This window comes from Uloborus diversus, chromosome 1 (genome assembly GCF_026930045.1).
Source record: "Uloborus diversus isolate 005 chromosome 1, Udiv.v.3.1, whole genome shotgun sequence".
Taxonomy (NCBI): Eukaryota; Metazoa; Arthropoda; class Arachnida; order Araneae; family Uloboridae; genus Uloborus; species Uloborus diversus.
Genome location: NC_072731.1, coordinates 87,251,708 through 87,265,743, shown reverse-complemented (window position 1 = coordinate 87,265,743; position 14,036 = coordinate 87,251,708). Strand labels below are relative to the sequence as shown.

Here is a 14,036-nt window from a genome sequence, read left to right as displayed (position 1 = left end):
TCTATTGTGATTAGTCTAAACAAAATCACTAATAATCGTGGAAAGAATTTTTTACCAGAAAGATCTACCAAGTATCACTTTGTGGACCTGTAGACTTTGTGTATTCTCCTGTGTAGTCACCATTTTCTTTTCTTATCTCAATTGGCTATCAATTAGTGTTAACTACTTCAACCAGTTTATATCCGAAAAATATTTTAGAGATCTCCATTCTTTAGCTGCAAACTGCGTTTTAATTCACCTGTTAGTATTTTTGTTATTAATGTTTAGAATCATAAAAATGTTTCTCGAATAAGCTGGGCTTTTACCACTGCTTGCTAGCTATTATTCACAAAGATTTTAGAATCAGCTATATAAAATAGAAATCACATCCGTTTGAGAAAGAAATTAAGAAACTCATCTTTTTTTGCTCAAAAAAAAAAAAAATAAATAAATAAATAAATAAATAAATAAATAAAATAAAGAAACGAAATTAATCCATCATTTTTTTTTTTTTTTTTTTGAAAAATCAAACAATCGAGTGTGAAGGTTTAAAACTTAAAATGTATAGCGTTGGTTGCGATATTTATGTCCAAACAGTAACACTGCTTAATACACACTCACATCAGAAGTATCTAGGTGGCTGTAATCTAGATAAGTTTCACAATATGAAGTATAAAATACACCGAAAACACTTAAATATTTTAAAAATATGAACTGATAAGACGGAAATATACTTAACCAGACATTTCAGCAATGCTAACATCAATCATATGTAGGTAAATGTGATATGAATTTAGTTAAAATATGATATTTGCTTGTCGAGCTAGCACGATTTTCCTACACGATCTTTGCAAATTAGAAAAATGCTCTACGTACAAACCTGAACTTACAATGCGGTTACTTTTTACGGCGCGCGTCTAACGCATTTATAATTTAAAAAATCCTCTTATTTTCCGTTACTGCTGTGCTGTCCTGTCATGTCAAAAACTTATTTTTTAAGCTAAAAGGTAAAGAAACCACGTAAACTATTTTTTCGAATTATATGAACATTTAAAATGAAAGTTTTTGGTTCTTTGCGCACAAAAAGATAATTATTTTTCCTTTTTAGCGCTGAGTATTTTATATTTATTTACACATTCCTGTCATTTAAATATTAAAGTTCTAAACCAGATTCGGCCATTGAGAAGATATAAAAAGTAGGGAGAGTGAAGTCTCTAATTTTTAAAGCAAGAATCTCAAGTCACGCGATATATTTTACAGTAAAAAGTTGGAAGAAATCAGGTTTCTTTCTCTGTTTTCACGTAAAACATGTCTGCCATTCTTCGTCGTTGAACCATGTGACTTGGGCTCTTTAGCCACTCATCCTCTAGTTACTAATTCCTGCTCTAAGAATCCAACGGTTTATTATTTTTTTACTGAGGTTATATATATTATAGGACATTGATAACTTTATTACTTCAATGCTGTAACGTAAGTTCAAATGATGTTTCCAAGCTTCAAATAAAAATTGCCTTTATCATTTAAAACTCAAAAAATCCGAAAGACATAGTTTTAAAGACCATACAACATGAAAAACTAATGTAAAATAAAAGCTAGTAAATAATCGTAACGAAGTTAGAGCTGAATACTCTTATTTCACAAATTTAGGTATCAAGATTCAACATACAAAACAAAATGCAAAGAAATCAAGATTCAACGTAGTTTAAATTAAGCAGGCGAATAAATAGCTTTAATTTATGCCATTTAAAGTCAAAATGATTATCCGGGGGTCGGAAAAAGTATTTACAAATTGTTCCATAGCAGTGCATAGTTCTGTTCAAAGCAATTGAGTAATGATTGCGCGTTTGAAGTTTATTTTGCTTTCGAAAAAGGTGTTGATGAGTAGAAATAAAAAAATGATTGGTAAGGTTTGACCACGGAGAGTTAGTGGATGAACTCGAAGCGAAAATAAACCTCTTCATTTTGTAATAGGTAAGATCAGAGAGGATACTCAAGCGGTCAAGTTTTGCTGCTCGTGCGTTCTCGCTAATCATGTCTATTACAAAATAAAGTGCTCTGTTTCCGTTTTCAGTTGATCCGCAATTGCTCTGTGACATATCTACGTCTTGCGTAATATAGTATTCTTTAAACTAAAGGATTTCTGATGGAAGCATCTTTTGTCAGAGAACTGCTTTTTTTTTAATTATTTAGATTTGCAAAAGTAAAAAAGCTACAGCCGCAAATTTTTATATTTTTATGTGCCTCTTTTATGAGATTGGTTCTGAGTTTTTTTAAAAAAAGTTTGTAAGTTTGTTGTGTCATAAGTCATACGTAGTTATCGCTTTTGAACCTTAAAGGGGAAAAAAGAAACCACTACTTGTATTTCAGTGTACTTCGTATCCTCTTGTTCTATGTTTTATCAATTCAAAAATTTTTTGAAAATGGATCAAAGCATTTTCGTACGCGATAACATTTAAATTAAAGGTTTTTTTTAACTTTTGTATTTGTATCACCAGAAATTGCATAGATATTTGTAGCCTAACTAGATTGTATATCCCTCGAATATTTAACTGATTGTCCAAATCTTTTTTTAGACACCTAATACATTTTAAATAAGCATGTTTATAACATTTATATATTTACCTTTATTACTTTACTTATTGTTTTACTGTGTATTATAGAAAATTTTGAAAAATGTGCTATTGTTCAAAACTCTTACTAATATGTAATTTCTAGTTTTTATATTTATCAGCCTTGGACACGAGTAACAATGATATTTTAAAATATCTTTGGTAAGCATGAAGTATTTGACAGTACATAAATACTATTGATGTATTGTATTACGTTTTAAACAACAAAATAAAAAATATCGTTATATTTTTAGGTTATCATGCGCTTTATTCAATACAGCTTCTAAATTATTACAAAATTTTAATTTTATTTTTAAAAATACATATCTTTGAATTTCAATAGCAATTTCAATATTTGCAGGAATAGGCCCACATTAATAATTTGTGATGATTTCTAAAAATATGAGGTAAAATATTGTTTGTTTTCCGTGACACCAAAGTAAAGTTTACATATTTGTCATGATTAAAATTAATTAATTTATTTGTCATGATTAAGCATATGATTGTACTGTTTGATTTATTATTTAAGCATATGAATATCCTGAAATTTTCCAAAAGAAAAAAAAAACTGAAAAAAGAAAAGTCTCAGGAGAGAATGTTTAAAATTTCAAATCATGACAGTCATTAACATCTAATGAAGTAATAACGGCACGTTGAGTAATTATTATTAAAATAGAATTTCAATACGCGTTTGATTTCATAAAATTTACATGTTAAGTTTTATTAAAGTAAAAACCATGCATGGAACTTGCATTACAAAATGAACGCTCAAACCTTTACTCGTAATTCTATTTTTAATAAAACAATCAACATTTCATTTCTATTTTGCTTCATTCAATATGAGCACTATGTCAATACTAGTAACATTGAAATAAAAGTTAAATATTTGTTATGGTATTTCAAATTTTAAAATAAACAGCGTTCAAAATCAAGATATTTAAATGTCACTGGCCAGAAAAAGCATAATACTGTCATCGCAAAGGTAACTATTCTACAGATGATAACTGATAAGTATTTTAATAATTTTCGCACTTGAAAAGTTTATGGAAGATACAAGTGCTTGATACACTCAATACGGCAGGAAATTAACTTGAATCTGACATATCACCATGTTATTCTGGATTAAGCAATATGATAAACCATAATCTAGCATAAATATTTAAATACTGTTCTTATGTACAAAAGATATAACTTGAGAGCTGGAATATATGTAAATAATTTTCAGTAAATGCATGAAAATTAACATCTCTGATTCGTTCGAAGACATTGAAATACACGTAACACTCTTCGTGGTAAAAAAAGATTGGTCCTTTCTTTTTTTACTCTTCCTTCCTGGATTAGGCACATACTTCCTTTTTAGCGAAATACAGCTGCAGTTAATCTGGCAAAGATTCCGCCAGAAATCTTTCTGAAAATAATTTTCTGTGATGCTATTGCGTAAAATATTCTTGCACGCAATCCAACAGCATTCATGACATTTCCATTCAGAGGTCCAAGCATAGTATGCATATATTAAAAATCCTAAAGTCTTAATTTAATACAAATTTTTAGATGAGAAGTGTATTGAAAAGCATAAAGATGAGTAAAATGCGTTTGTAATACGACAGTTAAACTTTCAAAACCAAAATGGCGTAGCTTTATCTTAACGACCATTTTCCGTGAAGTTTCAGGCCAAAACGACAGAAGGATACGGTTCCATCGCTTTAAAATGTGAGCATTTCAGAGGACAGAAGTAGAACAGCTTTTCGTTTTTCCAGTGCAAACATTAAAATTTTTTTTAAGTTTCATAATTTTTAGAGCAATCGGAAAGGACTCTTTGGAATGCGACTAGGTGGTTTCTTGATTAATTTGTCCCAGGAATGCTAATTTCAAAACATTCTTCAGTAGTTTATCTTTTCAATTCCTATGAAAGCCCATGGTCAATTTATGAAGTTCTATCTAATGTACATATATAAAAATATAAGTCTACATCATATTATATGCTATAAATTTTAAAACTGATATTATCTAAAATCGTTTCCCGACACGCGGCTCTCAGAAGTAAGACGTTGAACTCTGAAAAGAAAATATTTCCTTTCCTAACAATTGATCCTTTTCAAAAGTCAACAGTGAAAGTGATAATATTTAATTTACTTTCTCACTTTCTTTTTAACAAACTCAGTATCGCATATTGGTTTCTTTAAATATCGACACAGCCAAATCACAGTCACTTTTTAAAGAATAATTAATAGTGTATGATGAAAAACTTTGAAAGCTAAAATAATTATACACTGATGAATTTCTAATTTTTTGTATGCGTCTTGAACAGCAGAGAAGCATGCTTAATACCCCCCTCCCCCGTACCTTAAAAACAGATTTAGAATCGGATTTTCTTCTATAAAAAGCTTCAAAACAAATCTAGAGCTTTCAATCATATTCTAACTATATACGACTCTTTCTTTTCATGGAACGTTTATACATTTCGTTTAAAAATGAAACGCAATTTTCCAACAGAAAAGGAAGCCATAGATCTTCCATGAAATCATACTTTCGTAAAACTAACGTTATGTTTGAAGAATCTTCCATTTCTGAAATGCTGCTAAATTAGCTTTGGAGATTCAATGATAGCTTAACGGGCTAAACGATGGAAACACAAAAGAACTGCTGAGGAAATCGACAGTACATCGACTGAAGAATCATCCTTCAATGGGCACCGACGAACTTCATGATGACTTCACAGTCGATGATGTTGTACTCCAGGAGCAGACTCATGGCGACGAACGCAAAATACAGCAGGAACATGACCAGCGCCAGGCCCACGTTCATCTTCCATTTGAAGACGGCTATGGAGATTATGACGAACAGCAACATCAGGAAGAGGATCACGACAGAACATGCCATGCCGGAACTGCTGACTTTCACAGGTCCGAATATGAGGGCAGAAAGAAGCCACGGAAGAGGAAGCCTGAAAGCGGAAACAATTCCCAATTGTGAAAAGAAATGTTTGTTAAAGTAAATGTACCATTGAATGGGTCTAATAATAATGGGTCATCTGCTTAGATTGGTGACAAAATAAACAGATAGGGGTCATTCTTCAAAAAGTGCAACTTTTCTGTCACACTCCTTTTACAATAAAAACGTTAAGGAACAATTCATTTAACAACGATTTTTAATTTCATCAAAAATATATCTATTTAAACCTGCCAACACATTTTTAGTAATAATTTTATTTTAATTTATTTTTGGTTAACATGCAAATTCTCATCTAAATGGTATGTCACACACTTTGTGTGACTGTGTATGTTGCTTAATAACTTGTTTAATTAAAAATATATATTTATTTATTTATTATTCTTTGCACAAGTGTCTCAAATACTAATTTTTCAAGCATATTTAATTTTTTAATATGTTTTAGTTCGTTTTAGTAGGATAAGAAGTCATGTCACACAATAAATTCTCACCTCCGTTACCTAAACACAAAATGCCATTCCTCATTAACACATGGCAGTAATGACATCAAAATTTATTTCCTATGATACCAAAGAGCCCCCTTATTTATTTTCAACCATAGTTGAAATTGTGAGATTTTTGTCGAAAACAAGAAGATAGATTTTGCTTTAAAAACTTAGAGTGTTTATTCTGACTTCTCACCTCCGTGAACTTTAATTTCATTGATGTAAATTAATGTAAAAAAAGAAGTGAACATGTTTTCACATGCTTAACTTGATTGTAGCAACGAAGTAAACCATGTACCAGATTGTAGGAACGAAGAAAAAAAAAATCCCTGAAAAATGTATCTATTAGGCCTTTATTAATGGAAAATTCCTCACCTCCGTGACAGACCTTATCAATGTCATTATATCTGAGGTGAGAATAAATGATGGAGAGGAAATACATCAATAATATGCATTTCTATCAAAATTATAAATTGCCAGTATATCCTCAAATTTACTAAACATTATTTTTTAACATACATTTTGAAATTAATTAAGCCGTATTTTAATTAAGATAGCTTAATATTTTCCCACTAATCATTAAAATAGCTGATTCTTTGCACAATTAAAAAAATTACTACTTTGATATTAAATTGGCCTCTAAAAAAAAAAAACTTTTAATATTTAAAGTAAATTTCCGTGAACAAAACATTTTTTTATTTATTTTATTTATGAGTAAAATAATTGGAACTTAGCTGGGTCATTGTTTATGGTTACTTCTAGTAGGTAACACTTTCATGTAAGGATGAAAGGAAAAGGAAACAAAAGGTTTCAAAATTGAAAAGTATTTGCGTTCAAAAGTTACGTTTTTTGGAGAATGATTCGTAGAGCATATGACAGTTATTGAAAGTTGTTTTAACAAATCCTGGTTTTTAGAAACTTGGGGGAAAAAAACAATGATCACTTTAATTTAATCTCTTAATTTTGCTTAATGGTTCTTAACTGTGTATGCCCAGTAGGAAAAACTATGCCCTTGATCAAAATACATTCGAGCTCTATAGTTTCAACTAACTCTCAAGTTAAAACAGCAAAAATTATTTATCAATATGTTCTTACAAATAAGGCACGTACACTTTGAAAAAAAAAAAAAAAAAAAAAAAAAAAAAAAAAAAACATAAGTCAGCTGCTTTTAGTAGGACACGCGGGAATAGTGTTTTTAATGTCTTTCTTATTGAGGGCGGTCAGTTTAAAAAAGATCAATAATCTCCCTCTTGCGGTGCCAGACACACTTAAAAAGTAAAAGAGATTTGTTTGGATAGATTGTTACTGTACGGTCAAGGTCAGTAGAAAACGGAAACCAATTACAGCTGCCCAATGTAATGCTTAAAAGACCATTTTCTAAGGCAGAAAAGTTATAAAGCGGTCCTCTGAAATGGCTTTTGAAGACCCATTTTCCTTGGTTTGCCACTTTAAGAGTTAATCGATCCTTTTTTACGAAACAGTTCAAACTGAAAGGAATGAAGAAAATGCAGATTCCTCTCCAGGCATTAAATATTTTCGACATGTTTTTAAAAAGTTCTGGTGTTCGGGAGGGGAAAAGAAATAAATAAAAAGTGGTTGGAAAAATCATCTGCCTTTTACAATATCTCCTGCTATTGACCAAAGAGGTCAAAAACATCGGATTGTGCTCTATTTAAAGCTCTTTTTCCCTTCAATTAGTATATTTCTAAACCTACTCTGAGGAATGTAAAATTAGAAGCTTGTACTCACCCGACTGTGACATCAAATATGTTGCTGCCGATGGAACTGGAGACTGCCATGTCTCCGAATCCTTTTCTAGCTACTAGGACACTAGTGATGAGGTCAGGAATACTTGTACCTGCAGCCAAAAATGTTAAACCCATCACCTGTAATGGAATAAATGGGTCATTTCGTATGCAAACAATAATTTTAGTACTTATGTTTCTCATGATTTTTTAATAAAGGATTAACACTCTGTCTTTGTATCAAACAAGTGTGGCGTTTGAACGAAACGCGGTTCCGAAATGTTTAATCATCAATCAATGTAATTAAAATGGCTAATGTTTGGCGTACTTATCGACGTTTTTGTGCTATCTACGTGAAAACATAATTTTTCTAAGCCTTAATATTTGATCCCGCTTAACGGACATCCGAGTGAAACGAGGGTCGGATAAACGAGGTTCTACTGCACTAGTATATGCGCAGCTTACGTGTTCTGTTACAGAATACATCACAGTTAATGTATCAGGGAAAAATCAACCCTAGTTTCAAATCAGAGACTAGAGTTTTCAGATCTATATCTTCAGAAGCTTACTTCAACATACTTTGACGTTATGAACGGAATGGAATGTTCTAGTTGAGTAAACTGACTCCGTAGTAGTCAGACTCCATAATTATAAACTGTGTCGCATATAACTGAACTGTTAGACACTTTGTAACCAACCTCTGATTTCAACCGTGAAACAATTATGTGATTTCGTTATTTTCTCAATGTTATCAACCATTTTCCGAAAAGAAACGCATATGCTCCGTAAATCTTGCTTTCTTTAATTTTTCTTTATTCATATGCTTTTTTAACTTTAGATTTTATAGTAATACTAGAAAGTCACCCATCAAGGTGTGACGGGTGAAAATTGCTTCTACTCTTCTACATTTGAACGAAGCAATTGCCTGTTTAGTGATATTTTTATATTTGAAATTTTAACCCTAACTCCAGTGGATTAACCCTAACCTCCACTAGGTAACGTTAATTTTCAACCACTTTTTTGTTTCTTTATTCCCCTAAAACGAATGTCTTACCATCAAAACAGTTAAGTTACCTGATCGAGTTCAGCCTTGTCACAACAAAGCCTTTCTCTGCATGTTTAACATTGTCAAAACATACACTGGTTATCATAAATTAAGGAAAAAATCACAAAAATAGCGATAACTCTCTCAAAAATAAGTCAAACCGTGTAAAATTTGAATATGTTGCCGAATAAAAATTGCTCAATAAAAGTGCAATATGCAAATTGGTGGCGCTGAAATCAGGCGCGCCATCTATGAGGAGCATAAAAAGTCCTGGTATGAGAGCAAGCCTTAAACTTGTGATACCGTCATAAGAAATCTGAGATAGGCATTTTGTAACAATGACTTCCAGGCATCATTTGCCTGTAGAACCACGATGGAGAGCCATTGGGAGACTAGAGGCAGGAAAAGTCAAACAGTTGCCAGATGGCTAAATGGGAGTCCTTTTGTGATTCATAGAATTTGGAGCAAATTTCAAATCGGCATCCAGGAGGTTCAGCCAAGGACGGCCAATGGCTATGATTAGCGCCGATGACCAATTTTTGACATTATGTGCACGCAGGAATATTGCCGCTACTCCTACTCATCTCAAATCTCCCTTGCTGCAGCCACTGAAAAATTGGTGTCAACGTTAACTGTACGTAGAAGGCTTCACAGAGGTGGTTTGTATGCAAGGCGATCAGCCGTTTGTGTGCCACTCACACCTCGCCATAGAAGGGACCGTTTACAGTGGGCACGACAGCATATCCACTGGACAACTGATCAATGGAGGGCTTTTCGCTTTACGGATGAGTCTAGATTTAGTCTAGGAAGCGATAACAGGCGTTATTTGATATTGAGATAACCTGAAACCCGTTATCATCCGTCAAATATCCACGAAAGAGATGGATACGAAAGTGTCTGTGTTTGGGGTGGCATCTCTTTAGGTGAACGTACAGACGTCTATGTTTTTCCAAGGGGAACCGTGAATGCTCATTTTTATAGAGATGACATCCTTGATGCTTATGTGTGCCCATATGCCGGGGCAGTAGGTGATGCTTTCCTGTTACAGGATATTGTCGCAAGACCACACAGAGCTCGCACCATGGATGATTATCTTCAACTGGCTACGATTCTCCGCATGGAGTGGCCAGCTCGATCCCCGGACTTGATTCCTATCGAGCACATTTGGGATGCTTTAGGGAGACGTCTAGCTGCTCTCAACCCGCCCCCTTAGATCCTTGCCGCACTTGATATTGCTTTGTAAGAGCAATGGCTCCCGCTTCCTGTGGAACTGATAGACCGCATGTTTGACAGCATCACACATCGCTGTATGTGCTGTATTGCTTCTAGAGAGGAACATATTCTATATTTGAGGTACTTTTTCTATAGCAAACTGACACTTTCGAGTTGCTCAGTTTAGGGATGTGTTAATTTCTATACTGCCATAAATGTCTGATAATTTCTTTTTATGTTATTTTATATCTTACAGTGTGTTGCATATTTGAGTAAGTTTCATAAAATTCTACATGTAACTTTTTGAGTAATCGTAATTTTTGTGATTTTTCCTTAATTTATGATAACCAGTGTATTATCAAATCATTATGCCGTGGCGCGAGTTTCATTAATGAAACTCGCGGGTTACTCGATCATTGGTTCTTATTTATATGAGGATGTAATTAGTTTTTTTAACATTAGGAAGACGTTGAAGTTCTCCATTAAGTTTTTCAGAGTTTGATATGAACATAAGTAACCCACTAAACGGACACCTCAACCAACAGAAAACCTCAACATTTTCTTGTCGTTTTCGTACTGTAATAGTCTAGAAAGAAGTTACTATTGCCAATTTATCAAAAAAAAAAAAAAAAAAAAAACTTTTTCGAAAAGCTAAATATTGAACTGTTCATTCACTGGGCCTTACTTCTCTACTTGTTTTGAAAATAAATGATAGTTACGGACAGAACAGCGAAACTATTTACATGCACCTCTGTAGGGGTTTAAATGAAACTATTTAAAAGAAAGATTTTTGAGTGTCCGAGACCAAAGAGCAGCCGTTGAAGGCTATAAGACGCTTCAGCGTAGGATATTCTAAAAGTCAAATATTATGCAGAACATTCATATTTCATACTTTATCTGTAAACCATACGAACGGCCATCTTGATCACTTGTATTTGTTCTCAATTCCTTAGTCTTCTAGAATGTCCAAATTACCAACGTAGGTCTCTTATCCTCTGTGACGAGATCTAGTGAGGATCTTTTTATCAGTTAATACTTCTTTACCCCAGAGATAAATGTCGTAATAACTCATTGTTTATTAATTACTCTACTTTACTTCTGGCTTGGATATACAGGGTGATCAGAAAAAAGCGCCCCAAAAGTAAAATAAAACGACAAAAAAAAAAAAAAAAAGGGTGAAAAATATGTTTTATTCCAATTGCAGAAAAAAGGTATATGTTTCAAATTTAGAAAATCACAAGTTCGATATGTTTCCTATCACGTGCAATGGCGTGACGCATACGCAGACTAAAATGAGGCATTAGAGACTCCAGTGTTGGCTCATCAATGGACTCGATTTCTCTTTAAACCGCAGACTTCAGCTCAGAATTCGCATAAAATGTGTCTTAAATATTCACCAACAGAAAAAAGCCACACCAATTGAAGTCTGGAGAATAAGGTAGAAGGTTGATGCCTATTAATGTATGCTCTGAATAGCTGTGCAATCACACGATCATGAAAGTGCTGTTCCAGCAGAGCAAACACGTTGGAGGTGCGATATGGTATAGCGCCATCTTGAACAAACCACATCAAATCGAATTCGGGATCGCTTTGATAATTCAGGAGGAAACTATTGAGAGATGAAAAAGCATTACAACAAGCGCAAAGCAAATTTAGTTGTTAGTATTGTTTATTCCCAAAATTTAAAAATTCTATGTACAGTGACTGTTGAGTTCTTACAGTTCCTTATTAAGGCGATTTTTGAAGACCACCTTGTATATTCATGCTTTTAAAAAGGATATGTCCTCCCCTAATGTTTTTTCAATGAGTATTTCAACAAAGTTATGCAACGTATGATTTAAAAAAAAAATCATTTCTCTTTTTTTTTTGCTAATTTGCAATATATTTTTTTTAATTTAAAATATATTTAAGTATGAACTCTACAAAACATTTATACATCTTATCGATGAGTTTCGAGGCATCAAAACCATTTCTTGATCTACAATTGCGGGAACCAACTCTCATTAGAACAAATAATATTTACATTAAAAAATCCTTAATGCATTATTTAACCATTATATAATATATTATTTAACCATTTAGGAAACACAATAAAATATAGCCAAATTTTAGTAACCATAAAATATTGTATAAAATGAACATGCTTACCTCATTGGGAATACCTATAGTTTGTCCCACAACTGTTGCCCACCATACCATTAAGTAAGAGAAAAAAGCAATCCAAATAATACTTCCAAGAAATGTGACAAAAAACCATTTCTTCTTCTCCTGGAAATAATAATAATAATAATGTTAGACGCTTCACGAAATTTTTTAAATTCTGTTACATGACATAAATTACTTAGTATAATGGCTATCTAATAATTTCATATTCTGTAAGTACTGCACTGGAAAAAAAATACAAGAACAAGATTTGAACAACCTATGCTGAAGATTTGTAAGATTAAATGTTAGGGAATGTGCATACGAAAATTGCAGGACGTTCAGGTTCAGAAGTTTTACAATAAGTTGGGAAAAATACTTTTTGCATTCCTGAATGCTCCCCTCTCACAGCCCATGGGGCTTGTTGAATCTTTTCAACTTCTAGTTCTCTTATACTACACGAGTGGGACATTATGTGTGAAAAAAACTTTTTTTAATTTTCTTACGCGTTCCTGTGACAGTCCAGATGCCTCGATGGATCTTCTCCTTGGCTACGCCACTAATCAAAGGATAAATTTTAGTAGTTTCTGCATGGAAATTTTCTGTTCTAGAAGTTTTTGTCCTGATAAGCTAGGTAGTCTTTGTTTGTTACACTCTTAAGCGCTGCCAACCGAGATAAAAATAATGCATGAATGAATAAATACCAGTGAAACTTTTTTGACGCTGAACGGTACTAATAGGTTTTTTACTATGTCAACGTTTAGTCCCCCTCCATTCCCCAACTATTCACTGATCTTCAATCGTTCGATCTAGGTCGTTTACTTTCAATTCCAAAGAAGTATTTGAATTTATTTCATTTATTTAAAACCTGCTCAATGTGGATCAGGTCTCTGAGCGTTAACACAAAACGCTGCTTGAAATTCATTTCTAATATTTATGCAGTTCTTTTCCGAAAATTGTTAATAATAAATAGCAAACAAGATTTTGGTAAACATGTTTTCCTACACTATACCAGATTTCTATAAATTTACTTCCTGTTTTCTTAGAAGAACTATGTTTACTGGAAAAAACCATAATCTTTCTTTTAGTATAGATTTGAATAAATCCATTTCGAGGCAGGAAATTAAAATTTTCTCTTTCTTTTGAACAGAATGAAGTTTTAGATACTTAAGAATTTATGTACATTTAGTTTACACATTTTCTGTGATAATTAATCAGCTTAATTAAGCTAAAAGAACTGGGTTTCCGAAATATGAATAAAGATTCATTTTTATAAAGTATGTAGTTAGACATTAGGCATGAAATGTTTAACAGTGCACAAAAAAATACTTATTTTATTAAAAATATACTATTGTTTTATTTTAGGAAAAATTTATCTTTCAAATAAACGCATAAAAATAATTCAACTAAAATAAGGGTTAATATTGTATTATTTTTAAATGTAAGAAATAATTAATGATGGTTTCTTGGGAAAAGTACAAAATCGAAATTTTCATGCTGTATCCTCTACTTGTTTTTGTTTTATTTATTTATTTATTTATTATTATTATTATTATTATTATTATTTTTTTTTTGCAGCCTCGTAACAAATTTTACGCAAAGCATTTGTCTGTTGTATACGACAGATATTGAAAAACAGTTTAACACGTTGAATGCCGTGTCTACGAGATAGTTCGTAGATTGCGTTCTTTTCCAGGACACTAACTACGAGTTATCTCGTACTTGTTTGCTTGTTTTTACTTTGTGCAACTACGATGAAACTCGGAATATATCAATGTTAATATATATAGATATCTTCTGGGAAAAGAACAAAAAAATCAATAATGGCTTGCATGGATAGAAACAATAAAATGGCAAACAAAATGGCAAA

General features: G+C 32.4%; 1 protein-coding gene across 3 annotated transcripts in view; it reads right to left on the bottom strand.

The window, feature by feature from the left end:
• Nucleotides 1–504: 504 nt before the first annotated feature.
• LOC129230986 (sodium/potassium/calcium exchanger Nckx30C-like) overlaps nucleotides 505–14,036 on the bottom strand; it is a 514,695-nt gene continuing 501,163 nt past the window's right edge. For all 3 annotated transcript variants that reach the window (XM_054865233.1, XM_054865244.1, XM_054865238.1), the window contains 3 exons: nucleotides 12,173–12,292; nucleotides 7,772–7,908; nucleotides 505–5,532 (listed from right to left, as the gene is read on the bottom strand). In XM_054865233.1, the coding sequence (XP_054721208.1) occupies nucleotides 5,271–5,532; nucleotides 7,772–7,908; nucleotides 12,173–12,292 (519 nt within the window). In that variant the 3' untranslated portion in view covers nucleotides 505–5,270. The remainder of the gene's footprint in view (nucleotides 5,533–7,771; nucleotides 7,909–12,172; nucleotides 12,293–14,036) is intronic.